The sequence below is a fragment of the Cercospora kikuchii genome (assembly GCF_019650295.1).
Source record: "Cercospora kikuchii DNA, contig_00003, whole genome shotgun sequence".
NCBI lineage: Eukaryota > Fungi > Ascomycota > Dothideomycetes > Mycosphaerellales > Mycosphaerellaceae > Cercospora > Cercospora kikuchii.
Window position 1 is genome coordinate 4140250 of NW_025408584.1, and position 27052 is coordinate 4167301.

Here is a 27052-nt window from a genome sequence, read left to right on the forward strand (position 1 = left end):
GTCGCGAAGGGGATTATAAGAGATCGACGGGAGGTGCTATAGATAGTCTTTGAATTCATTGTGCTTGAGGCACAACAAAGCGGGCTGGTCCAGGCGCTGTACGACGACGCCATCATCGTTTGCCTTGAAAATGCTTGACTCGAGGCTCGAAAACGACGAGAACAATGCTCGCCTGGATTGACCGTGGGTCTCTGAATCAAAGAAAGCAATTCAACAAAGAAGTATTGCACTCCGTGGACCTGTCACTCAACAGTGTGTCACGTGAAGGGCTTTTTCTTTCTGCGGCGTCGATGTGAGAGTGTCGAGTAGGGAGACTGGAGTTGTTGTTCTCTGGAGGGTTAGGAGGGAAGAGACAGAATGCTGTGCCAAAATGAGGGCGCAACGGAGCTCGGCTTGAAGTTTCGCCGATCGGCCGACAATTTTTCGGTCTGATTGTCTCCGCTCAAAAAGTGGTCGACTGCTCTGCGTACTGGGCGCATCCCAGCGATTCTCTCAATGTCCGATCGTCTTTTCTCTTGGACGCCCGAATCAAACGACGACGACTATATCCGCGAATCGACCAGGCGCAAGCGAAAGCACTCCCACAAACCCGGCAACCCAGCCTTGATGTCTGGTGGCTTGCCATCGCCCGCCATGGAGCGCGAGGACCCGATCGAAGATGGCGCAAAAGCAGCCAAGAAGTCTAAGAAGGAGCACAAGAAGAGGAAGCACGAGAGTGACGGGCCTGTCAACGGTGATGCAGTGAGGGAGAAGAAGCGCAAGGTGACACCGCCCGTCGATGCTGCCGACGATGATTCTGCTCCGGAGGAGCAGCCCAGCAAGAAAAAGTCGAAGCAGGAGCGCAAAGAGGAGAAGAGACGACTTAAAGCGCTGGCAAAAGCTGAGCAAGCGCCTGTTGAGGAAGTACACGCGGAAGAGGTCGAGGCAGAAGAGCAGGTCAACCAGGAATTGAAGGATGCCGCAGCAGAGGCAGGTGCTGCTGATGTCGAAAATGAAGATGATTTCGCCGAATTTGGATCAGATGATGAGCACCAACCGCAAACGAACGGCCATGATGCAGACTCTGAGGTGGAAGAAGAGGACGAGGATCAAGATGCACCCGCACAAAACGGCGACGGTGGAGAAGCAGCCGATCTACCCTCAGCGGTCGGCGTATCGTTACCCGGTACGAGCGAAGAGCCGAAGAAGTTCTCCGAAGTCAATTTGAGTGAGAAGACCATGCGCGCCATCAACGACATGAAGTTCGAAAACATGACGGAGATCCAGAGGAGGGCCATGGGTCCGCTATTGGCAGGCAAGGACGTGCTAGGTGCTGCAAAGACTGGATCTGGAAAGACACTGGCATTTCTTGTACCTTGCGTAGAGTTGCTGCATGGCCTTCGATTCAAGCCGCGAAACGGAACTGGTGTGATTGTCGTCTCACCAACTCGAGAGCTGGCGCTCCAAATTTTTGGTGTCGCGCGAGAACTCATGGAGCACCACTCACAGACTTTTGGCATTGTCATTGGTGGCGCGAACCGAAGGGCAGAGGCGGAGAAGCTGGCGAAGGGTGTGAATCTGCTCATTGCCACGCCAGGACGATTGCTCGATCATCTGCAGAACACTCCAGGGTTTGTGTTCAAGAATGTCAAGGCACTTGTCATTGACGAAGCCGATCGGATTCTGGAAGTGGGCTTCGAGGACGAGATGCGACAGATTGTCAAGATCCTACCGAAGGACGATCGTCAAACCATGCTCTTTTCAGCTACGCAGACGACAAAGGTTGCGGATCTTGCGAGAGTCTCCCTCCGAGAGCGACCTCTATACATCAACGTGGACGACAAGGAAGAGCACAGCACAGTCGCCGGATTGGAGCAAGGATACGTGATCTGCGACTCCGACATGCGGTTCCGACTACTCTTTACCTTCCTCAAGAAGCATCCTCAAAAGAAGATCATTGTCTTCTTCAGCAGCTGTAATTGCGTCAAGTACTACTCAGAACTTCTCAACTACATCGATCTACCGGTCCTCGACTTACACGGCAAGCAAAAGCAACAGAAACGAACGAACACATTCTTCGAATTCTGTAACGCCAAGTCTGGAACCCTCATCTGCACAGATGTAGCAGCAAGAGGTCTTGATATTCCTGCTGTAGATTGGATTGTGCAGTTCGACCCTCCGGATGACCCTCGCGATTATATTCATCGTGTCGGCCGAACAGCAAGAGGTGCCAATGCGAAGGGAAAGAGTTTGATGTTCTTGCAGCCGAGTGAAGTGGGCTTCCTGTCGCATCTTAAGGAGGCAAAGGTGCCTCTTGTTGAGTTCGAGATCCCACCAAAGAAGATTCTTGACATTCAATCACAGCTGGAGATGCTCATTGGGAAGAACTACTACTTGAACAAGGTGAGTACTTTGGAAGGAAGGTCGAGCACAGCGTTAACTAACACATTTCACAGTCTGCCAAAGATGGCTATCGATCTTACCTCCAGGCCTACGCTTCCCACTCGCTCCGCACAGTCTTCGACATCCACAAACTTGACCTCAAGAAAGTCGCCAAGGGTTTCGGATTCTCAGTGCCTCCTAAGGTCGACATCAATCTCGGTGCCAGTATGAAAAAGCCGGATCAAGCGAGGCGGAACTACGGAAGCCAGCCCGCACAAAAGAGGAAATTCCAAGGAGGCAAGCCTGTGAGAAGGTGATCAGGTATGGAATGAGGTGCTGTACAAAAGCCATATTGGGTTGTTTCGGAAAGGGAGTGCATAGCGAGGCGTTGTGTAATGAAGGCTACTTTTGTGTAGGGCTGAGCCGTGCCTGTAGAGATATTCGCAATCTCGCAAGTCGCTATTTCTCCAGAGAGTAATTCATTCTGGGAATTGTTGTGAGAGGCAGAAGTCCTTCAGAGCTCCCTCACTTCTTGGCTCTGTACTATCGCGTCAATAATACGCGCCCCTGATTGGACGCGGACTTGCGTCCGCTAGCGCGGTTCCGTGCCTCCCCTCGTCAACTTCTCGCTCACTCATCACTCATCCTTTCTTCTTCTCAACGATTCACCACATCGCCTATTCCATCACCACACTCGGCTTTGCTCCCACGTCAATGTATGCGGCATTCGCCGGCACATACAAGAAAGATGATACGCGGACGCCTTCATTGGTAGTTCTGCGGTCGCGACTTTCGCTGCTTCTTGCGGTGCGACTTCCTCCACCGTGCACACGAAGCGCCTTCCCTCCAACGTGTAACACGATGCGGCTTCCTCGACCGTCGGCAGTGCTGCCTGAACTGGTCTCGTCAATCTTGCTGCTCGATCTGTACCTCACAGGACATCCATTCAGTCACAACCCTTCCAAAAGGCGGCCTTTTGCTGCCTTCTTCAAACACCCTCTGTCTTGTTATTGGGCGCAAGCCTCGAAAGACATCCGCAGTCCGCTTCATCACGACAATGGCGAGAAAACGTAAGCAACTGAACAACTTCAAAATCACGACGTTTTTCGGGACGAGCACCACCGCCTCAGAAAGCCCAGTAAGTCATTGCTGCCTTCGAGCAATGCTTACGCCAATGAAACTGACGACCAACTAGCAGCTTCCTCCGCCTGGCAGCGCTGATGCACCCTCCAAACTGAGTGCCTCGAAGCGGCTCACTTTGGTCCCGCAGTCTGCCGTATCGTCGGACGATAGTGACGACGAACCACTACTCAAGAAACGTGCACGCAAAACGAGTTACACGTTGTCCAGCTTTGAACCACCGCCGGGTGCCTCCGCACTACCAGCTTCAAGCACTGTGCCTCAGTACATGGCCATCTTCCACAATCTCTACACCTTGTGTCAATCTGATGAGAAGCGCGGTTTCGACAAAATGACTGCGAAGTACTCCGAAGCTCGGCTCCTTGGCATTGCCAATGCCATCTTTCGACAGCCAGTGAAGGATATTCTGCGGGACGAGGACTACGCCGACCGAGATCGGTTGCTTCTCATCGGTGGCGACACGGAGTCTATGCTCCCCGCTTGGTACCTGGATATCTTGACTGACGATGAGGTCGCGGACTGGTTCAAGCTGTATCTTGGCCAAGCTCTGCGGTTGAAAGTTCGTATCGACTACCACAACAAACCCACCATTCGCAAGAAGAAACAGCAGCTGCGCTATCGATTGCTCCGTGCCAAGCCTTCCCGTCACTCCAACTTTGTCGTACTTGCCGTCTGGATCTACAACGACGAGCCAGTTGACGAACACATCCAAGACTTTTTCGAGATGTTCGGTGCTCTCGTGTTCCAAGCGCTTCCTAGACGAACGCTCGAGAAGTATTTGCCAGACTCTGTGGGCATTCGACAACCAGAGCGAGGGTGCATGGTCGCCAACCCTCTTAACCAGCATCATGACGACCAAGCTGCTATGAAGGCTTCCTGCCAGCTACGACTGTCCACCGATCCAGAGATCCGCGAGCACTACAAGGATGCCTGTGAATACCTCAAAGCAGTGCACTACGTGCCAACAATGCAAGCTATGCGAGAGATCACGACCAAGAAAGGCCTTTTTCGTGACCCGACCAACGAGTTCGAAGCTGTCGTCTACATTTGGTGCAATACTTGCAAAGATGAGGTCACAATCAAGCGCGATCCCCTGCCAATCTACTGCATCGAAAGTGGGTCTTATCTCGTTCGCCAGCAAAGCTGTATGGGACCTAAGTGTACGGTACCCGGCTCGAAGAAGGGAGATCGGCGGCAGCACAAGTCCACCATGTTCTATCCCATTGATGGGAGGCCGACGAAATCCTTTTCTTAGCTCGGAAAGCATAAGAAGTCGCCGAAGTCAACGAACCAATATGATGGAAATGCGTCATGGAAGGATGCCGTAGCTCAGGCTCCGAACGAGTAAGACGTTGTCGTTCCGATGGACAGGTTGGGCGTTGTGTAAAGGGAGACACTAATGTCATGCCGTGCGTAGTACGTTAGATAATGACTCGCTACGTACTCACTTTGAAAGCACACAAATCCTCACCCCGAAACCTGTCTCCGAACTCATCGAAAATCCTTAATTGACTGACGTGACCCAAAGCAATACTGCACCATAGAGAGTTGTTCGAGGCACTGTTGCCTTCCGCTGACGCATATAGGACTGAGCCGTGCCTGTGGGTAGTATTGAGGAGTTGAGTCGACACGAATCAACGATTCTGTCACAAGTACTGCACCTTCCACATGACACCACGATACCTTCACTGCACAACTCAGTTGCGGCCTAAGGAGCGGCACGCAAGACTTTCGTGAGCACTCCACATCGATATACGGGATACAAACTCGAGTCTGGCCAGCTCCAGCGCCGCCCACTAATTTTCTTGCCGGTAACTCGGACCAATTCCGCCATGGGAATGCGTCTAATGCGCGAGACAGTCATACTCAGCCTTACCACTGCAGATATGCTACGAGCTACTGAGCATGACATGCTGGATACGAAAGTCCAATGGTAAGATACTCGTCGCCGACGCCATCTAAGAATGGATTTCTATATCGGCTGCTAACCCGATATATGTCGTAAAGGGACTTCGAAGCCTAAGCGGCCTCATTGACCTTCCGATCGACGAGGGACGCTGGTTCGACTCCGACCTTCTCAAATCTTTTTGCAGGTTTGTACGTTCCGCGTCTTCGATGTTTGCTAAGACGCAGCTCTCGCCATGATGATGGTGCTTTCCAGAACCAGCCTATCGTTTGCTGCAGCTGCTCCAACCCAACACATTTGAGTGCTGTGACAAGCAGCATACCATCGTTCAGGGGCTGTGGTCTAATGGTAAGATACCCGGCCTTTTGCCTGGTTAACCAGGTGCCGGAGGGATGCCAGTTCGACTCTGGCCTGCTCCACAAACTTTTTGCCAAAGCGTTTGAATTTTCTTCGCGTGGACAAACCGATGGGTACCGGCTGGTGGCGAGCTACAATGCCAACGCATTTTTTCTCCCGTTGCCCTGGGGTGCAGCTTGATCTGCGGAGCATGCCATCGATGCTAATCATGCACATGCATGGCTCCTCGGAGTGACGACCATGGCTTCATCCTGGGAATATGGCTCATACTACCCGATCTGAGCATCAAGAGCTTCTGAACATCCCAGAGGAGAAAGCCTGTCCATTAACGCATCTGTCGATGACTCCGTTGCCGAAGTCGACGCAGTTCAGTCGATCTGAGTATTGACTCCCGTCGAACAGGGGCTTGTTTCTCGAGGAATGGGCCTTTAATTTGGTGGTCATGGATTGATGACTCCAAGATAAAGCCTGGAGTCATGCCAGCAGATCATAGCATTGGGCAGTTGCGAGAGAGAGCACATTTGGAGAAGGGAGCATTGTGCCCGGCGAACAGATGTCTGCAGCATCGACAGCACTCACTGCTGGAGGCGGTCGCACACGGCACACGTTGGGAGTCGAGCCAACGTATACTGCGAAATCCGGGCCGGTTGCTTCAAGACGAAATCCAGCGTTTGGTCGTGGTATCTGCGGGACACGATTGTATCTCTGGGGCTTCATATCTCTACAAGGCGCCGAAGGCGCAGACCAGCTCGTTGGAGCCGAATTGGCAGACTGGAGCCATCGACAAAACCTGACAACCAACGTCTCTTCCTCTGGAATCGAGCTCTGTTCGGAGGCATTGACTGTCTAGACTCACTGGAAAAATCAAGTCATCCACGATCAGAGTCGTCAGGCAGTGTCTATTTCTCCAAAAAGAAGCGGCCTTTCGGGGTCTCTTAGTCTCAAGATTCGCTGGACGCGCCTGGAGTCGCAGAATCGAGGCGACCATTCCGCGCTGGCAGATATAGTTTCTTCTCTCCGAGGCTGAAATCATTTAAAGCCTCTGGATTTGAGGATTGGCTTGAATGAGCAAACTTCTCAAACCGGAGTCGTCTAACTCTTGCAAAATTGCCCATATGCGAGCCATTATCTCCTTCTCCAAGAGTTGACCTCCATCCAGATTTGTGGCTTATTCGTGTTGATTGGCATGAACAGATTCTCCATAACGAGAGTGCGATCCACGCAGCAAGTACCTTGCTTTTTGCCTACACATTAGTCTGAGCGAATCTCAGTGATGTCCTCCACGAAGAAAAGTTGACTTTTGCAGCTTTGATGGCTTTGAAGGCTGTGGTTCTCAGAGTCAGGCATTCCATACGACGTCGACATCTTCTGCTCAGATCGCAGGTTCGCGGATCACTGTTGTATGTGCTTGAATTGGACACTGTCCAAATGTTTTAAAGAGATCGCAATGTAATGCCGTCGCAAAGGACCTGTTCTTGCTCTCTTGCCACTTCGTTCATTTCGTCGGTGTCGCATCCGATGTTCAATGAGACTTCAAAGCGTAATATGGGAGGAGAATTCGATCAATCTTCCCTTGCTCCGCGAAGTCGTGTGGGTGAGAACCAGCGCATGTGCAGAAGTCGTCTGTCAGCGACTTTGTGATGGATCTGAGCGACGCACCAGTCATCTGTGTTCGCTGTGCTTCATCGGACTGACAGCTATCAAAGTCCTGTTCAAAGTTTGATCAAAGCCCTCAGCTTTCGTCCGTCCATCCGAGAAAGCCGACCCCATTCCCCAGCCTCCCTCAAATCCCATTCTCTCGTTTCAGCAGTGTAACATTTGAAGTTCTGTATCACCACCAGATTATCCTCGCACACAAAACAAGTCGAATCATGAGCGGCTTCAAGAAACTTGTCGGTGCGTAGCTTCTCGGGCTACGACGTACCGATTGCCAAGACTAACTTTCATTCAAGATCGCATCCTGACAAGCAAATACAACAAACCATTTCCCGTCACATTACTACCCTCAGCCATTGGATATTACTTGGGCGTCCAGTCTGGCAAGAAACAAGCTGAAACACTTGCGGAATTTCGAAAGGTGCATGAGGAGAATCAAGCCATGTTGAAGGAGATTTCGTGGAGGCAGAAGTAGAAATGTAAATCATTAGGAGCTTCAGGGATTGATTGAGTTCCCCACTTAGCCGCAATTTGATTCGTCGCCGCTGCGGGGCTTGTTTGAGAAGCGGTGACTGTGCAAGGTTCACACAGTCGCAATTCAGCTATCATATAGAATTTTAAGTTTTCGTCTAACATCTGCTTCAGGCACTTTGGTGAGTACAGTCGTATCATCGTCTGTCATGAACCATTGCTAACGTCCCCAACGGCGGAGTGGTTGTGAGTACATTCAACTTCATACACAATCGCGATGTATTCTAACATTTCACAGAACGCGCTGGCCTGCTACTGGAACTGTATGATTCAATCATACTCGACTGTCTAGCCAGTTCCTTCGGGAGCGTGTGTTCGAATCACACAGGTGTCGTCCCTTTCTTTTTGCTCTTTACCATGCGGTGTTGAGGTATAGGTATAGGGATGTGGGTGAGAATTGGATTTTTTTTGGATTTTCTATGTTTAGCGTGTTCGGCGACACCACTGCTGAATGATACTCGCACAAGACAATTGCGCTTCATTTGGAATGGGGGTAACGGTCTTAGGCTACATGTTGGGTGTCGGGCAACACCGAGGAGACGAGATGTTGAAGCGTACTAAATTCACTTCGATTCCGCACCTTCCCTAAATTTTTGCCATCCTCCTCTACCACACACAAACACGACAGCACACTACCACAGCATCCTCCCCTCGTTGCACGAAAAGACAGGCACCGTTGCCAACAACCTTGACCATCCACATATATTCACAAGCCCTGCTCGAAATGCTGAACCTTCTCCTTAACGGAGTTTCCACGAGCCCTGCCATTCCTGATCGCAACACTACCATCGCTGTCAAGACTCATACCTTTCCGCATTCCATCCAGCTCGGTCGAAAAGGCACGAGGTCTTGGACGCAATATGCATGAGTTTCCAAGACGGTCCGCCGACGAATGGTCGATTGTCCAAACTTCATCCACCAGTGATTCGGGAGTCATAGGTGTCTCCAAACGACGCTCGTTCGCTGAGATTGGAGAGATGATGTCCTCACTTCCAAGGCTTGAACTCTGGCCAGTATTCTGTATTGGAAGATTGAGCTCTGACTTCGGACTTGTCGCCTCGACAGGCTCAGTCTTGCTGCTGTCTGACTCCACCACGGCGAGCGCTTGGGTCGCATGTTCAATGGTCTTGATTCTCAAGGGCGAGCAATCGTGCATCATGTTGGCCGCTTTTGGAGCATGAGTAGGTGTGCTGATTGTCCTGGCCCGAAATCTTACCATGTCACGACGCTTTCCGAATGTATTGGCTCGAGCTAGGGCATTGCGAGTCTCTGAAGGAAGTTCAACTCCCATATCGCGCAATCTGAGAAGAGTCGCTGGTTGACTGGAGGCTCGTCTAGGCGTCACGGAAGAGGTCAGAGTCTTCGTGGTTCGACTCCTTCCTCGAGCCTCTTGAACAACTTTTTTCGATGTCTTTATCGTAACCAGAGGTCGTCTTCTGATGGTTTGCGGAAGCAACACGCTTCGTGTGAGCAGGAATGCCTGCATTTGAAATGGGTGGTTACATGTTCCGATCTGAACGAGATTGTCGATTGCCTCGATCGCTAAGATCCCAAGCAAATGCGTCGCCAGTACCGCAGCGGCGGTCAACCAATTCGCCAGGTGAAGCTTGATCTCAGACATATGCCGATCGCGAAGGAGGAATGGCGATTGAAATGAATTCCAGCTGCTGATAATTGCGACCAGTGCCAGGAAGATTTGGAACCCTTCGATAGCAAAGGCGTGAGTGGCTATGACTTTCGCCCTGTAGTTCGTGTTGAAGTAAAGTCTAACACAACAGTTGTATGCCATGCTGCAAGCAGTCGATATGCCGACCAAAACGAGTGGGAGTAGGATCGTCATGCTGTTGAGCTTTGGAGAAGCAGAGAGATGCCTGCCGCACCATCAGGAACTTTTGAGATTGCAAAATGCAGCGTTTGCTCCTCCTGAGACATCCGCCACAAACCCAAGACACATGCGGCGCATGTCTTGATTTGGTACTGCCCATAATGACAGCAATGCATGCGATAAGTGCATTTGATGCAATGGAATTGGACCGGAGGAGCCAAAATTGTGCGTGATTAGCATCATTGGCAATCTCTAAGATCAAAAATGCATAATGACCAACTGAGGGATTGAAGCGTGGTCACTGCAGCCCGCAATCGCAAACAATCGATGGGCAAAAGTTCCAATTAATTGGCAAAAAGATTGTTGGAGCAGGCCCGAATCGAACCGGCATCCCTCCCCGGCACCTGGACAGTCCAGACAAAAGGCCTGAGGAGTGTCTTACCATTAGACCACAGCCCCTTTGATGTCAAGCCCGTTTGCAGCCAGTATATCATGTCAAGCAGTCGAAGCTCCGGTCTGTGTCGCGGACGACAGTCTAAGAGACATCTGCAGCGAGGATAGGGGTCTGGTACAAGATCGACTCGCACAACGAATGCACCGACATGGCAAAACATTCTTAGGTGGCCAGCGAGGAAGCAAAATGGTAGCGCTGGAGCTGACCGGAGTTAAATCGACATCCCTGAGAATTGTTGCAGTGACGCTGCGCTCGACCGACTAAAGATATGGCAAAAAGCAAAAAGACAGATTCGTTGAAGCAGGCCAGATTCGAACTGGCATCCCTCCACGGCACCTGGACGATCCAGGCAATAGGCCGTGGAGTGCCTTACCGTTAGACCACCGCTTCTTCATGGCGACCTGTTTCGTACCTCGCATGTAATACTGATGTGGTGGGGCGGTGGGTGTCAATGTTGCAATTTGGTAATCGAGGCGCTCGATAAAAGCCACTATGTGCGTGTGTCGTGCAACGGCAACAGACGGCGATGAAGTATGACGAAGCTGAAGAAGAAAGGCTCCTGATATACCCCTAGCCGGATTCTTGAGTCTTCTGCGGCTCAGTGACCAGGAGACCGCTTGTCCGGGTTTTGAACCCACAGGCAGTTGCTTCACGTTGAAGTGAAAAGCTCGTGGGGGGCTCGTGAAGCTATGCAGTGCTTGAGGAAACGTGTGACACGATGACCGTAGCAGTAGGTTTTCCTCATTCTCCAGACCCTCTCAGAGCTTACTATCCCTATACGTCCGCCTATCATCATCCGACAATACCTCGCAAACCCACCGCTCCGCCTCCTTCTTCATCAAAGCAGAAAACTCATGCCCAGCACTCGGATCCAGAACATCTTCGACCACAATCCCCTGATCTGCCGCCCAGCCACCCTCAGCGATCCCCCTCTTCAACCAGTCCAAAAACACCTTGCCTTGCGCAGGCGGAACCAATTTGTCTTTCCCTCCACTCAAACAAATGATCTTCTTCCCTGCCAATGTTCGCTCAATCACCGACCTCAAAACCTTCGCTTCCCTCTGAGAAGGAGGATGCAGATGATCGTCACCCGAGAAGACATCCAGCTCACTCATCAATATCCCAGCAGGATCATATTGTTCGATCGCGGCCAGTAATGATTGCGGGAAATCTGTTGATCCCAGAAAGTCCTTCCCTGGAGGATCGGATGCAATGGCTGTTCGCACTTTACTCCGGATTGCACGATCGGTCATGAGTCGTACATAATCCGGACATCCTATCACCACCATTCCAGCTGATATCCGAGGCTCTTTCATTAATGCGACCCACGTCGCGTGACCACCTAGACTGACACCTCCGCAAAAGTGATCGTGAATTTTGAAAGGTAGGTACGAAGGAATCTGTGTGATGAGAAGACTCAGATCGTTGGCAGTACCGACATACGTCGCGAACATATCTTGCCCATGAGTCGGATTTCCCTGTTTCCACGATACATTGTTGTCATTCTCCACCATCCTGGACCCGTGATTCCGTTGATCAAAGTTGACGCATATGAGACCTTTCTGGCTTTGTGACTTCCTCTTCGAATTCCATGCTTCGATCAATGCCGCAGCAGTGTATGCCATGCTATCTTGTGTATCGCCTCTTCCATGTAATAACCAGAATGCTACGATCTCTTCGGGATGTTGAGGAAGCTCTTCCATGCCGTAGACGGTCGTCAAAATCCCACCAATGTTGTATCGTTTCCATGATACGGGTTTGACGTTTGCGAAGGCCTTGTGGGTATTTGCGATTGGCGAGGTGAAGGGCGATTTGGTGGAGTCGAGGCGAAGGGCGTGAGCCCAAGCGAATGTACTGCTGCCTGCCATGGTCAATGGATGTGTTTGATTAGTGTAGAAGTGGTGGAAGATTGTTGAAGGTGCAGCAGCTTCGCCCCGCTAAAACTATGAGCCGAGGCTTGTGATGTATCTAAGCCGACTCGCCTGAGAGGTGATCCTACAACAACCAGGCGTGTACCTCTGAGGCAAGCTTACCATTTGCTTCTGGATGATGCTACCCACGAGAGGCGACGAAGGTTTGCATGGTGCTGGATGTATTAGCAGTATCAGTTTGGGAACAGCGTCCGAGATGACCCGCTGTTAGCTTGCAACAGATGTATACATGATCTGCCCGCAACATTGACATGGCACAAAGGTACACGAGTGGTATCGAATCGCATTGCGCAGGAAAGGTAGGCGCACGGTAAGCGTCTGATCTCCCGAATTGGACGATTGTGGTTGCACAGGTGAACGCCATCTGTGATACGAGAGCTGCCAATCGTAGTTGTAGCGTGCGGATCTGTCGAGGTACAGCGATCGGTATCGCCATGTACAGGGCGAAGAAAACAACCAGGCGGTCGCGTGTCCAATGGATCAGGGCGCTCGAGGTGTGGGAGTGCAACGCGGATGGGCGTCATTATTGGCAGCTGAGATGTCGACGTTCATTGTTCCACACTCGTCCCCAATGCTGCATGCGCCCATTCTCGCCATGTCCCCGTCCTGCTGCCTCTTCGAGCGCGCGCATCGCAGCTGCACCGCCGGTCTTGCCCGTCATCGCGCAGCAAAGCACACCCTCCTCAGCAGCAGCGAAGAAGCAAATCACCAGATGGAAGCTTCACCGCTCCGCACTCGATCTTGCCACCCGCTGCTCGAGCTCATTGTTAGCAGCTGACCGAGCGGCTTCTCCTTCCTCGTGGCCGGCTCTCGGACAGGCGCGCTTGACGCGTGCTGTGGTGCCTGTTGTTCAAAAGGCGCCCGTCAGCCTCGACTCGTCGGTGAATGCGGGCAGATCGCGCCAGCACCATTGATTGCCACAGACTCCCTCTGCGAACTCCAACGTCACTCCAGGTCAGTTGTCCCGAACATTTCTCCACCGAAACCGCGCCGTTGGCCTGCCACACGAGCTTGGTCGCGCAGCAGTGGACCCCGAAGAGATCGCGTGGGTCTGGCTAACTCTACATCATAGCCAACCCACCTAAATTACCACGGGCACGCCGCAGACCCCTCCAGCCGAACATCTTTTTCGCTGCACCACCACGAACTCGCCTACAGCACTGTCCAAGTGTAGCATGAGCTCGCAGGAATCGGTATTGCCAATTCATCCCGCGAAGGACTCCCACGCGAACGATACCCATCACAATTCCCAACACAACCCTCACGAGGAGAAAGCACGACCTACGGAGCACGTTTCCCTCGACCTCGATCCCTATGCGGCGCCCAGTGTGTACTATGGCGCGAGCCACCACCCTAGAAAGGTTGCAAAGAGCCGCACCTACTCGGCAGTAAGCATATTCCTTTCCCGTCCCAACAGCGACTCAATAGCTTGCACCACAGCACCAGTACTGACAGCCACAGGTTGATCCCGGCCTGAATAAGGTAGGCACGGATAACTACAATGCCCCTTCCCGAAGACTGAGCCATGATCAAATGGGTAATGCCCCACGTCGGTACCTGATCAACGTCGAAGACACCCTCAAAACCCTCCTGTCGCGCGAAGACACCGATTCGAACATTCAAATCACCATTGAGGATACGGGTCCCAAGACAATCGACTTGGGTACAGCAGCTTCGGGAGGCTACAAGCGATTTGATGTTCGTGGGACATACATGCTCAGCAATCTGTTGCAAGAGCTATGGCTAGCCAAAAAGTTCGGCCGCAGACAGATTGTGCTCGATGAGGCTCGATTGAACGAAAATCCAGTCAATCGGCTGGCACGCCTTATCAAGGACCAGTTCTGGCCAAATCTCACACGAAGAATTGACGGATCCAACATTGCGGCGGTTGCAAAGGATCCCAAGGACTGGACTTCAGATCCTCGCCCTCGTATCTACATTCCTCCGGGTGCTCCAGAGCAGTATGCCTACTATACGCGAGTCGCCAAAGAGCATCCCCACATTCGTCTTGACGTTCAATGGCTAAAGGAAGGCGGCCCTGACGATGACGAATACGTCCGTGACCTGAACGAAGCTCCGGGTCTTCTCGCAATTGAAGTGGAGCGCGTCAAGGACACTCCTGCCGGCGAGCCAGACTACAGAGGTTTGCCTTTTGTTGTGCCAGGAGGCCGCTTCAATGAGCTGTATGGCTGGGACAGCTACATGGAGACACTTGGTCTGCTTGTCAATGATCGGGAGGACCTCTGCAAGGCCATGGTGAAACACTTTTGCTTCTGCATCCGACACTACGGCAAGATCCTCAACGCCAATCGGTCGTACTACCTGCGACGTTCGCAGCCTCCTTTCCTTACCGACATGGCACTTCGTGTCTACGATCGCATCAAGCATGAGCCTGACAGCCTCGACTTTCTCAGAAACGCCATACTTGCAGCGATCAAAGACTACTATTCCACGTGGATGTCACCGCCTCGCTATGACGCCGAATCTGGTCTCTCGAGATATCGACCAGGAGGACTAGGGGTTCCTCCGGAGACTGAGGCCTCTCACTTCGTCCACGTCCTGCAGCCATACGCCGACAAGCACAAGATGAGCTTCAAGGAATTTGTTCACGCCTACAACTATGGCCATGTCTTTGAACCAGAACTCGACGAATACTTCCTTCACGATCGAGCTGTGCGAGAGTCTGGACACGATACTTCTTACCGTCTGGAAAAGGTTGCAGCCAACCTCGCCACGGTCGACACGAATTCCTGCCTGTACAAATATGAGATCGATATTGCACGCACCATTCGTGCCTTCTTTGGTGACAGACTCGAGGTTCCCAAAGAGTGGCGCATGCCTGGACATCCCGAGGTCGAGACGTCGTCAACGTGGGATCGCCGTGCCAAGAAGCGCCGCAAGGTCATGAACGATCTCATGTGGGACGAGGAAAGGGGCATGTTCTTTGACTACAATACTGTCAAGAAGCAGCAGACCGGCTACGAGAGTGCAACCACTTTCTGGGCCATGTGGGCAGGAGCCGCTACCCCAAGACAGGCGTCCGTCATGGTAGCCAAAGCTCTTCCCAAGTTCGAGGTTCACGGAGGCCTTGTGTCTGGTACTGAAGCCAGTCGTGGCGCAGTTGGCGTGCATCGGCCAAACCGTCAGTGGGACTTTCCATTTGGTTGGGCACCACAGCAAATTCTTGCATGGACAGGCTTCCTTCGTTACGGCTTCGAAGAAGAAGCACAGCGCCTTGCATACCGCTGGATCCACATGGTCACGAAAGCATTCGTGGACTTCAACGGAGTTGTGGTTGAGAAGTACGACGTGACGCGACCAATCGATCCTCACAAGGTGGAAGCTGAATATGGCAACCAAGGCAGCGATTTCAAAGGTGTTGCAACTGAAGGCTTTGGCTGGGTTAACGCGTCATACGTCTATGGCTTGCAGATTGTCAACTCTCACATGAAGCGCGCGCTTGGTGCTGTCACTGACTGGGAAACCTTCAAGAAGATGACCGAGGCTGCGGAGGATCCAGTCGACTTCCTCCACAAGGACAAGGCGACGAACGGACACGCCCCTGCTCCCAATGCCCAAAAGCCAGTTGAGCAGAAGCCGATCGAGCATCATCCTGCACCCGTGCAATATGCTCACAGTGGTCAACCCTGAGGGTGTACTTTGACAATTTCATGGCGAGAATAATACCTGAGATGGTGTGAAGAGGCAGAGCATTGATGATTGGTTACGATTGTGATGATAAGACTTCAGTTTGGTGGTTGGCCGAGCATGGCGTCCTGAGGGTTGGTGTAGCTAGCATCGTAGCATGTCACACGCATTGAACCTATGTATGCGACCGATTCTTCACTTTACCCCCACTTCGTCGCCATTGCCCACTAGCGCAGGAACGAGGGGCATGCCAAGCTTCGCGATCTGCAGGTGCAGCTTCGACAGCTTCCACGACTTTCGAGAAGTTTGTTTGTGACTTCATTTCGCACCACGCACAAAACCGACTTTGTTTTCTTGACGATTGTACGCAAACATTTGGTGATCACTTCACTTCCACTCTTCTTGGACGACTGCGACATCCCCGAGTAAACCACCGAAGAAGTCAACCACGACCGACTGCCAACCATCATGGCTCCACGCAGCAAGGTCTTCTTCGATATCTCCATTGGCGGCAAGCCAGCCGGCAAGGTCGTGTTCGAGCTCTACAATGACATCGTACCAAAGACGGCTGAGAACTTCCGGGCTCTGTGTACAGGCGAAAAGGGCGAGGGCAAGTCTGGAGTACCGCTTCACTACAAAGGATCAGGCTTCCACCGTGTGATCAAGAGCTTCATGATCCAGGGTGGTGACTTCACTGCGGGCAATGGCACTGGCGGAGAGAGCATCTACGGCGAGAAGTTTGACGACGAGAACTTCCAGCTCAAGCACGAGAAGCCGTTTTTGCTGAGCATGGCCAATGCCGGGCCCGGGACCAACGGCAGTCAGTTTTTCGTGACGACAGTGCCAACACCTCACTTGGACGGCAAGCACGTTGTGTTTGGAGAAGTAGTTGCTGGAAAGAGCATTGTGCGAGAAGTGGAGAACAACCCGACAGGCAGCAACGACAAGCCGGAGAAGGATGTTGTCATCGAGGACTGCGGCGAGCTGCCAGAAGGGACTGACATTTCGGAGTTCACGAAGAAGGCGCCTGATAGCACCGGCGACACATACGAGGATTTCCCTGAAGATCAAGAGAAGGCAGGCGAGGAGTGGAAGGGCACAGAAATTGTGGAGATCGCAACGAACCTGAAGGAGATGGGCAACAAGGCTTTCAAGGCTGGAGAGCTAGAGCTTGGTTTGTCTAAGTACCAGAAGGCACTGCGGTATCTGCAGGAGTACCCGACACCACTCGACGGTGATCCAGCAGATCTTGGTGCACAGCTCACCAAACTGAAGGTTTCGCTGCACACCAACAGCTCGTTGCTGCAGTTCAAGCTGGGCCAGTACAGACCTTCATACGATTCGGCAGACAAGGCATTCCTCGTGGCCAACATCTCGGACACGGAGAAGGCCAAGGCACTGTTCCGCAAGGGTGTCGCTCTCAAGGCTTCGAAGGATGAGGAAGGCGCACAGCAGTTCCTTGAGCAGGCTCATCAACTTGTGCCAGGCGATGCGGCGATCAACAATGAGTTGGCCGCTGTCAAGAAGGCTGCTGCCGATCGCAAGGCGAAGGAGCGCAAAGCCTTTAGCAAAGCTTTTGCGTAGGTCCTCGTTTACGATTGACGATGATGGCTGGTGTCCGACTTGAAGTCCAGCGTGCGCGTGCTGGAGGCTATCCCGCTCACGTTCCGCGCGCTCAATGCAGTGACTGGCAGGAAACGAGGGCGCAAGCCCACACTTAGACGATGATGCTTTTTGACTAGCGTTTTGAGCATCACACGAGAACGATCTCCCGGAAAGAGGGATCAATCGATATGAGATAAGACGAGTACGACTGGAAAGATAAAAACACAACCAATGAATTCCAGTTGTGAATGTAATATTGCAGACAGGTCCATATTGAAGTTCATTTGACCTACCTGAGCGTTTCCTCCGCTTTGCGAAAGGAATCCCAACTTGCTCCAGAAAGCGCGCGTCGTGTACTCATTTGTGTCCGCCCGCAGACACAGGCTTCATTGCAATCGTTATGATCATAAGCTAAGATACATGTACAGTCGAGAAAAGAGGAAGAGTCGGAAGACCTGCTTCCTCCTCCTCTTCTTCTCCTGCTTTCGCATCTTTCCTCTCCTCCTTCGCCATCCTTCATTCGCGCCTGCGCGATCCTCCTCATCTTTCCCAAGCTCTCTTCCCTCACTTCTCAACATACTTCCTCCCGCAATCCCCACCGAGCCGTTTGATATTTTCAATTTTTAAAGGAATGAATCTTGCTATTAGCGAAGATTCTATTCCAAGATTCTGGAGAAATGTGGGCTTTTGAGAACAATTGCTCGATTCCGACGATGGTTGCTCGACGATTTTTCTGCTCTTTCTGCTGCTGCAGAGAACCAGCACGAATAGCGTTTGGGAAGAGGATCTGGAAGGTTTCGTCTGGGATTTGGAGGTTTTGGTTCCAGGTTCCTGGGAGTGGGCGGTTTGATGTTTGGCGTTTTAGCTGTTGTTGCTTTTGTTTATTGTTCAGATGAGGATTGTGATCGGGGAAGAGGATTTTGAGGGTTTCGTCTGAGATTTGGAGGCTTGGGTTCCAGCCTCCTAGTACGACGGGGCGGTCCGATGTTTGGCGTTTTTGTTGTTGTTGTTGTTGTTCGGCGTTGCGTTTTTTAATTTTGTTGATGGTGTTGATCCCTTTCAAGTGGTCCACTGGGATCGGGGGGATGTTCCGCCACCATTCGGGGTGCCCGATTGTTGGTTTGGGGAGGAAATTTCTCTTCGCTAGGGTATCGCGTTTCTTCTTCTGATTCTGAGGAGAGGTGCATGCCAATTCTTCGGTTGACCAGATGGAGCCTTTGGGACATCCCATGTTGCGGTGCCATGGTGCGACACCTGGTCCATCGAGGAAATTATCCTCTTGCATTATTGATTTCAAACTGCGCTTGTTGCTCACTTTCTGGTTACCTATTATCAAGTGCGGGAAATTCCACCATGGCTCGATGAGGGAGGGTGTTTTGTCAAAGTTCACGTGGTTGTCCCCGATTGCTTCGGCATTGCGTTTTGCGAGGCTGTGTTCGATGACTTGTTCGAGGAGGAAGGGGTCGAGGCTGTCGATTGGTGACGCTATGACAGTGGTGGCAGCGATTGCAAGGAGAGTGGAAAGGGTGGAGTCCAAAACGCGGGAGGAATATGCTGTCAGTGGGGATTCTGGGGGAACGTTTGATGGGATGAGGAGTTGTGTGAGTGGTTGGGAATGGGTTGGTGGAGTGAAGTGAAAACGTACACTTCATCGTAGGCAATGGATGTTGAGGAATGGATGTTGAACTGTCGGGTTGTCTGACTTTTTCATCTGCCTCTGGGCTCGTACCGCAGCATATATAGTCGCTCGCAGCTTTCCCGTTGTTTTTTGGTCCTGGTCATCGTCTCTGCCCTCTGATCGTCACGTTGGCAGCCAACGCCCTTCTCGCCGAGCACGATGGAAAGTGTATGGCCGGCGATTTGACTATGGTATTGCCAATAGGCAGACTAGCACTGTTTCTGGACGCCTAGGTGCACTGGTGACGGTGTATGGACCATGTAGTTGCCTCTTTTGGAACTGTGTGCTCGACGGTGGTTTGGCATAGCATGTCGTTGCCAGTGGCTTGGGATTTTGTGGCCGGATAAAACGCTTCGGAGTGTTGCAGAGGAGAGAGATAGATAGCTGTAGCCAATTTGCAAGGCTGTGCACGGTGCGAAGACGCATCTAGACAGGCCTAGATGTAGGCAAAAGTCCAACTGCTCCCAGCCCGGTTCTTCCTGGAACCATGCCCCGTGTCATGTCTCATTCCGCATTAAGTCGTACCTACTGTTGTACCTACTGTCGTGTCGTGTGCTCATTTCTCCTAACCCCGCACGTTTCTGCGCTCACGCCTCCAGCGACTGGTTCAGCGCCGTGAAGCCATCCTCGGGAGGTTGCAACCAGTTCCTTTCGTCATACTTGTTCCCGCCTTCAATCATATGGAATGTATAGATCATCCTCCCCTTCTGGCTCAAATTCCTCTCGCTCTTGTGCAGAATGTTTCCGTGAATCAACACTAGTGTGCCCGCTTTCACTTCTCCGAGGACATACTCCTCTTGGTCTTGTCCCACTCCATCCTTCCTCTCAAATCCCCTCGGCCATTCCTCGCCATTCTCATTCGCGGCAAACTCCGTTCCGCTGTTATCCTGCTTCCTCACGAACCTCTGCTTGATTGGCGCTCTCCTGTGCGACCCCGGCGCGAAACTCAAACATCCGTTCTCTACTGTGCAATCTTCCAACGCATACCAAAACCCCACTGCAGACGGCGGATTCGTGTACAGAAACACACTATCCTGGTGGGGAGGTACTGCGCCTCCGATCTCGGGTTGTTTGCAAATCACCATGCTTTGCAACACTCTGGGATCCTCGAATCCTAGATCGCGTGCGATTGCCGCATTGGCAGAGTTGATCGAAATGGATTTGAAATGCGGATTGAGTTCGTGAAGATAGTGGCCAATTTTGTTGATTGCTTTCTCTTTCGGTTTGGAGAGCGCATTCGTTGCGGGATCGAAGGCATCTTCTTCGAAGAAAAATCGTATCTTGTCACCAGAGGTGAGAAAGTAGTCGTCGCCAACGTGGGAGGACTTTTCGCCAGTGCTGAAGCGGGTCATGGGGTGGGTGGAGAGGTCAAAGTCGGAAAGCATGCGCTGGGATTCGGAGAGGAGAGTAGAGACTTGTTTGGGCGTGAGAGCATCGGGAACGAGCAGGTAGCCATTTTCGTGCCAGAACTGTTTCTGGTCGGACGTGAGGCCGGCAGAGGTGGAGTCTGGTGATGGAGAGACGCGTGAAGGAGCCATGGCGATAGCGATTGTGGTAAGAGAGATGGGAGGAGAGCAGAGAAACGGTATACTTAGCAGAGGGAGGGCGGGCTGATGTGAGATACTGCTGGACCTGTCGTCGGCCAGCTGCGAAGGATGGTGAACATTATTCAGCCTGTTCTGCTGGCAGCAGAAGGAGCGCGTTTCGGCCCGCCAAGCCTTCTGCTTTCTCTGCCTTGTTGCCTCGCTTCATCCAACTCCATCTGCAGCAACAACCTCTCTCCGAAGACAAGTTCTTGCGCATCTGAAGCACATCGTCCATGAGTTTAGGGCATGTTCTCATTGTCAAGTCGCCCAAAACATCCTTCCAACTCTGGTTCTGCCATAGCAGTGGGCGCTGAGAGCACTGGTGTCATGGAAGCCCAGCGACCTGAACAGGAAAAGGATGAACAGTTTCGCAGCGCTTTCCAAATGGCGAGATCTATGCGAACAGTAATTACTTTGGGACATAGTGCCCCGGATCGTCAATCATCCACACACGATAAGCTGCTGTACCAACACTGGCCTCGAGATGCCTTCCGAGCACGCTGAACCCCGTCAACGTCATCAGTCAACCAGCACCGTCCAAGGACTTCCACACCATCTTCAGACACACGTCTAGGGTGCGCAGTAACTGCATCGTCTGGCAAGTGCGAGGCACAACAATAGTGTCTCATATGAGTTCTAGAGGACCAGGCGACGGATGCGAGTGTGAGTCTTGGTCTAGGAACGTTGCTGGGACGATAGAAGTGGTGATTTTGATTGGAGAGAATGATTCAGATGTGCCTGCTGATGACCAGGAGTCTAGACTGAGCTACCTTTCAGATCGCGATCTATGTCCCCACGGAATTTGGGGAATAATATTCGTTGGCAACGCAAGTGCAGCACAGGGCCCTCAGCAAGCATTCTCTTCAATGGCCCCCGAATTGAACCGCACAAGCGAAATGGCTCAACACTCCCTTCCATCCGGCTTCACCTCTCGAGAACATACGTTTCCCCGAGATGATGGCGACCGCTCAACCATTACCAATGGGTTCCTTGGAGAGCCTGCAGAACCGGAGTTCTCTCCGTGGGAGAACCTCACCATCCGTGAGTGGCAACCACAGCGGTCGCCCAGCGAAACTTGTTCAACTCATGACACCACTTTTGGGGTCGAACATGTACTGCGGCAATAAGAAAGGTCTCTCTCCAACGACAGTGTCGCTCCGAGCTCTAGAGTCCTGCCAAGATGAGCGGTACTTTGAGGCCTGGCTTGGGCATACCGCATCAGCTCACCTTGTCCGGCACAATTCTCATGCGGCTGTAGCCACGTGGTGAGGATGTACCTTCGCTAATTGCCCAAACAGAGACGACTAAAATTGAGGCCGCTGTGAGGCGTGCAGTTTGACTTCGAGACAAGGCTTGGCGACATACAATCCTAACACTTCTACCATCGTTCCGATGCAGGTGAAACAGAAGATAACTATTGCGCGTAGCAGCCATCCCACTCTGCATCACCGCATGCTCAGCTAAGTGCAAGTCGTGCGACTGCTGAAGCATGCAACATTCTCTTCTGCCCGCCAACTATCTTGGAGAACGCCGCAAATCTTGGCACATCCAGAACTAGCGGCTCCTAGGCCTAGATGCAAGCCATCCGCTTCTGTCGCTTGACATGACCCAAACTGGCGACGGGAGGGAGAAGTTGTAAGCGGCAGCCATAGGGTGCAGCCTATCATGCCTGGCAAAATGCCGCTTCGCATTCTTGAGATCAGGCCACTGCCACGCCTGGAGTCATGTCTAGCGTTCCGAAAACGTGAGGACCAAGCCTGGCGCAGTGTCACCAGTAAGGTCAGGCGTGTCTGGAGGACAAGGAGTTTGTCGCCTCGTACACGATGCGCGACAGACAGCCTCCACGAGTACACGCCGTGTTTGTTGCATTGGTTTGATCACTTTCTTCTCACGAGATGACGAGAGTCTCTCTCACTTTGGTCTTGGGCCTTCTCTGGACTTTGACATTTGGCGTCGTTGATGCGACACCATGCACTCAAAAGTATAGGGCCATCGTCAATTCACTTTCGGAAAACCAGCAGGCCCGCGAGTACTGTCACTCCTTGCCCTCCAGCCAACAATTCGATAGCAACAAAAGCCCAAGCGCCTTGAAGGCTTACAAGTACGAGGTCATCCAGACCATCTGTGATTGCGTCAAGCAGAGATGCGACAAATTGCCGAGATGCAATCTTCCCCAGTCTACATGTCGTAAGCCTTGTGGAGGTTACTGCGCGAGCCTGGGCAACGACGAGAACAACTGCGGAACCTGTGGAGTCGTATGCGGATCTGGGCAGAAATGTATCGCTGGAAAATGCACGACGCCTCAGCCGACGTGCCCGAAGCCCACGAAGTGGTGGTGCGATGGAGCATGTGTCGATCGCAGGACTGACAAGAACCATTGCGGCGGCTGCGGAAAGAAGGTATCTCTCTCCAACCACCAACAGTCGTTACCAGGAAACTGACAAGGTCTTCGTAGTGCGGAGGCGATCTCATATGCCAGAATTCTAAATGCAAGACTCCATGCAGAGAGGACGCAGTGCTGTGCAATGGCGTTTGCGTGTACAAAACGTCCTTATCGAAAGACAAAGACCACTGTGGAGAATGCAACACAAAGTGCACCGACGGACAATCCTGCGTGCAAGGCAAATGTGTCACCACGCCCATCACCTGTTCTTCTGGGTTTGAGCTCTGCGACGGTGGCTGCAAGAAGAAGGATACATACGCCTCAGATGCCTCTCACTGCGGTAGCTGCAATGTCAAGGTATGTCTTTGCTCCAGGTCGGCGTAAAGGGTAGGATCACTGACTGGGTACAGTGCTCCGGTACAACCAAGATCTGCAAGAGCGGGACCTGCGTCGAATGTGGCGCACAGTCGGACTGCGAATCTGGAAAGCTCTGTCAGAACAACGTATGCGTCACGCCTCCTGAATGCACTAATGACAACGAGGGTTGGAAAGATCTGCAAATCTAACCGGTGCGTGGATGAGTGCACGACTGCGATCGATTGTTCAGGCGGAAAGATCTGTTCCGCCGACAACAAGTGCGTAACTCCACCAACGCCTGAGCCTGGGTGCTCGCAAAGTAAGACTTGTACTGGCGGGAAAATCTGCCAGGAAGGCGTATGCGTACTACCGATGCCCGAGCCTGGATGTTCCGCAAACAAGGATTGTGCGGCTCCCGAAACCTGTCAGGAAGGTGTGTGCGTTTTGCCGACTCCTGAGTGTTCTCTAACAAAGTCGTGCACCGGCGGGAAAATCTGTCAAGAAGGTGTATGTGTTCCACCGACACCTGAGCCCGAGTGCTCGCAAAGCAAGGCCTGTACCGGCGGGAAAATCTGTCAGCAAGGTGTGTGTGTCCCACCGCCGCCCGAGTGTTCTGAGACCAACCCCTGTGCTGCGCCGGCGACTTGTTTGGAGGGTGTGTGCATAGTTCAGATCCCGCAATTATGCTCCATGACTTCGCAATGCACGAAGACAGGAGAACTTTGCAACGATGGCCTTTGCGGTCAGCCTAAGACATGCGTCCTTGACACACCTGTCTGCCCAGCCGATCAACAATGCCAGCCTTTGGACCAGACTTCAACAACCGGTATTTGTCAGGAAACACCAAGGACCTGCGTAGTCAGTGCTACTTGCCGTTTGGGCGAATCTTGCATGTGGGGACTGTGTCACCCGACACCATCGAGCTGCAGCGACGACTTTGGATGCGGCGAAGCACAAATTTGTGATCAATCTAGCTGCATCGAGGGCACGGTATGCTCTGATCAAAGCACTTGCCAGGGGGGCGGCAAGTTTTGTTTCCGTGGCTTCTGTCGAAGTCTTCCGACGATCTGTTCGAACAACAATGAATGCCCAACGGGCTTCGACTGCGAACAGGAAGCATGTGTGGCTGCGCCGAAACGATGCGACAGTGCAAGCGACTGCTCTGCCACCGAGAGCTGTCTCGGCAACACTTGTTCGACACCGCCAACCACTTGTCGCGACGATGGCGAGTGCCCAGCTGGCAAGCAGTGCTACGATCGTCTCGATTCTGGGTCCAGCAACAAGAAGTGTGAAACAAATACTGGAGTGGTGCGTACCTGCACAGCGACCGACACAAGCCGTTGCAGATCGAACGAAGGCTGTAACGATCGTATAGGAGTCTGTACGGAGCGGACTACTGATCGAACGTGCTCCTCAACTAATCTGAGTAAATGCTTCCTCGGTGAGCGCTGCATATCCGGAACGTGCTCCAACGCCGAGATTTGCACGACTAGGTGGGACTGCAACGACGGGGAACATTTGTGCAACGACGGAACGTGTGGCCTGCCACGGGTCTGCTCACAGCGAAGTGATTGCGCCTCTGGGCAACGCTGCAATGCCTCTGGTAGCGGAAGCTCAGGAAGATGCGAGGAAAGTCCTCCAGTGACCTGTTTGACTTCTGAAGTATGCACCGAATCGCAAGAAAGCTGCCGCGACGGCATCTGTCAAAAGCGGCCAGCTACTTGCTCACTAGATTCGCAATGCGGACACGCCTGGATCTGTGGCTCAGCTATGACCTGTGTAGCAGCGACAACTTGTACTCTCACCTCGCAATGCGGCAGCCCAAGGAGAAACTGTATAGGAGAGCTTTGTTTGACTCTACCGGCTACATGTCGCGGAGATGCAGAATGTGGGGAGAACTGGTGGTGCGATCGGGCTACTGGATCTGGAGTCTGCACGGAAAACAAGCAGTGTGACAATGCAGGCCAATGTTCAGAGGGGCAGAGCTGTATCTTTGGCAACTGTCGCAATCCACCAGCTTTTTGCGATGAGGATGCCGTATGTCCTGTCGGCCAATACTGTCCGACCACTCGCGATCCGGAGGAGACAAGGACGTGCAAACCGAGGCCTGCAGAACCGACCCCACGTACTTGCACGGCTGACGACACAAGTCAGTGCTACGGGAACGAGGGCTGTCAACTTAACGGTCGCAGCCAGGGAGAATGCCAGAGCCGACACATCCTTCGTGGTTGCAGCCCCTTACAGACTAACGTCGACAATTGTTTTACGGACGAAGGCTGCTTCGACAACTCCTGCAGAGAAAAGTGCACCACAACAGCAGACTGCTATGCTGGAATTTGTAATGCTGGGCTCGGCTACTGCTTCGATTACCAGCGTTGCCAGAATGCCGAAGGATGTCCTTCAGGGAAGAGCTGCATTGGGGGCGGATGCCAAGACGCTCCGTCGACCTGCTCTGAAGATGGTCAGTGCCCTTTCAATCAGGAATGCGCCGCTGGCTCAAGGGATGAGGACCCACGAACGTGCAAACCAAAGGTTTCCGGTCCGGCCCAACGGTTTTGCACGGCCAGCGACACCAGGGAGTGCTTAGCGAGCGAGGGCTGTTTGCTTAATGCCGTCGGTCAAGGAGTATGCCAGCGTCGAACGCCGGATCGTTCTTGCTTCGACGGCTGTTTCACGGACGAAAGCTGCTTGGATGGGATCTGCAGAGAAAGATGCCTCGGGCAAGCAGACTGTTCTGTTGGCACCTGTGACACTTACTTCCGCCTCTGCTTCGACGGCTTTCAATATTGCAACAGCGCCGAAAGATGTCCCGCAACGCAAAGCTGCATGGACAGAAAATGTGTTGACCCGCCGGCGGCTTGCATGGATAACAGTCAATGTCCATTCAATCACGAATGCGCTCCAGGTGCTTATCCACGAACGTGCCAGCCGAAGGACTTGAGACGGAAGTGTACTGCTTTTGATGCCGGTTCATGCTTGGACACCGAGGTCTGCAATGTTCTCGCCGGCCTCTGTGAGGAGCGCACACTGGACCGCATTTGTTCGAATGGCGAGCCCTGTTTTCCCGATGAAGGCTGTTGGTACGGTGAGCTAGCGTCCACGGGCTTCTGCAGAGTCGATTGCCAACGAACAATGGGTCTCTGCCCTGCATCCGGTCTGAATTGCCAAGAGGGTTTCTGTCAACCGGGACCGCCACCCGCTCGCACCTGTACTCGGGAGGATTCAAGTCAATGTCTGGCAGGAGAAGGCTGCTCTGAATTGACTCGGACCTGCGAAGTCAGAGACGATCGGACATGTGGCGCCCATTTCGAATGCTTTATGGATGAACTGTGCATTCGCAGTTTAGACGAATTCGGCAGGTTGATTGGCCACTGCCAACAGAGGTGCCAGACAAAGGGCTCATCGTCCGGGTGTGCCAGCGGCAAGGTTTGCAACGAGGACCCCGTACCCGGCGGTGGGAGTGTCCTCGTGTGCCAAGCTCCACTGGCGCCAGCCACCTGCACTTCTGCAGACCGCAGCAGATGTTCAGCAATCCAGGGCTGCCATGAGGCCTCCGGCCTCTGTCGTGCACGCGCGATAGATTATCCGTGTGCCGACGTCAGTGACTGCCTTCTAGGCGAGTCGTGTGATGCTA

At 52.7% G+C, this 27052-nt stretch overlaps 9 protein-coding genes across 9 annotated transcripts; 5 read left to right on the top strand and 4 right to left on the bottom strand.

Moving 5' to 3' along the window:
* Positions 1 to 495: 495 nt before the first annotated feature.
* CKM354_000600200 (uncharacterized protein) lies at positions 496 to 2678 on the top strand (the record flags this gene model as incomplete). Its single annotated transcript, XM_044801296.1, has 2 exons — positions 496 to 2382; positions 2436 to 2678. The coding sequence occupies 2 exons, from the start codon at positions 496 to 498 to the stop codon at positions 2676 to 2678; spliced, it is 2130 nt and encodes a 709-aa protein (XP_044657231.1).
* Positions 2679 to 3418: 740 nt separating this feature from the next.
* Positions 3419 to 4756, top strand: CKM354_000600300 (uncharacterized protein; the record flags this gene model as incomplete). Its single annotated transcript, XM_044801297.1, has 2 exons — positions 3419 to 3499; positions 3557 to 4756. The coding sequence occupies 2 exons, from the start codon at positions 3419 to 3421 to the stop codon at positions 4754 to 4756; spliced, it is 1281 nt and encodes a 426-aa protein (XP_044657232.1).
* A 2879-nt stretch (positions 4757 to 7635) lies between these two features.
* On the top strand, positions 7636 to 7895 carry CKM354_000600400 (uncharacterized protein; the record flags this gene model as incomplete). Its single annotated transcript, XM_044801298.1, has 2 exons — positions 7636 to 7660; positions 7717 to 7895. 2 exons carry the CDS (start codon positions 7636 to 7638, stop codon positions 7893 to 7895), a joined length of 204 nt encoding a protein of 67 aa, XP_044657233.1.
* Positions 7896 to 8657: 762 nt separating this feature from the next.
* CKM354_000600500 (uncharacterized protein) lies at positions 8658 to 9791 on the bottom strand (the record flags this gene model as incomplete). The annotated part of the gene is made up of 1 exon (XM_044801299.1): positions 8658 to 9791. One exon carries the CDS (start codon positions 9789 to 9791, stop codon positions 8658 to 8660), a length of 1134 nt encoding a protein of 377 aa, XP_044657234.1.
* A 1197-nt stretch (positions 9792 to 10988) lies between these two features.
* CKM354_000600600 (uncharacterized protein) lies at positions 10989 to 12098 on the bottom strand (the record flags this gene model as incomplete). The annotated part of the gene is made up of 1 exon (XM_044801300.1): positions 10989 to 12098. One exon carries the CDS (start codon positions 12096 to 12098, stop codon positions 10989 to 10991), a length of 1110 nt encoding a protein of 369 aa, XP_044657235.1.
* A 1238-nt stretch (positions 12099 to 13336) lies between these two features.
* On the top strand, positions 13337 to 15812 carry CKM354_000600700 (uncharacterized protein; the record flags this gene model as incomplete). The annotated part of the gene is made up of 2 exons (XM_044801301.1): positions 13337 to 13549; positions 13623 to 15812. 2 exons carry the CDS (start codon positions 13337 to 13339, stop codon positions 15810 to 15812), a joined length of 2403 nt encoding a protein of 800 aa, XP_044657236.1.
* A 465-nt stretch (positions 15813 to 16277) lies between these two features.
* On the top strand, positions 16278 to 17393 carry CKM354_000600800 (uncharacterized protein; the record flags this gene model as incomplete). The annotated part of the gene is made up of 1 exon (XM_044801302.1): positions 16278 to 17393. The coding sequence occupies one exon, from the start codon at positions 16278 to 16280 to the stop codon at positions 17391 to 17393; it is 1116 nt and encodes a 371-aa protein (XP_044657237.1).
* A 637-nt stretch (positions 17394 to 18030) lies between these two features.
* Positions 18031 to 18699, bottom strand: CKM354_000600900 (uncharacterized protein; the record flags this gene model as incomplete). Its single annotated transcript, XM_044801303.1, has 1 exon — positions 18031 to 18699. The coding sequence occupies one exon, from the start codon at positions 18697 to 18699 to the stop codon at positions 18031 to 18033; it is 669 nt and encodes a 222-aa protein (XP_044657238.1).
* A 980-nt stretch (positions 18700 to 19679) lies between these two features.
* Positions 19680 to 20630, bottom strand: CKM354_000601000 (uncharacterized protein; the record flags this gene model as incomplete). The annotated part of the gene is made up of 1 exon (XM_044801304.1): positions 19680 to 20630. The coding sequence occupies one exon, from the start codon at positions 20628 to 20630 to the stop codon at positions 19680 to 19682; it is 951 nt and encodes a 316-aa protein (XP_044657239.1).
* Between the last annotated feature and the right edge of the window lie 6422 nt (positions 20631 to 27052).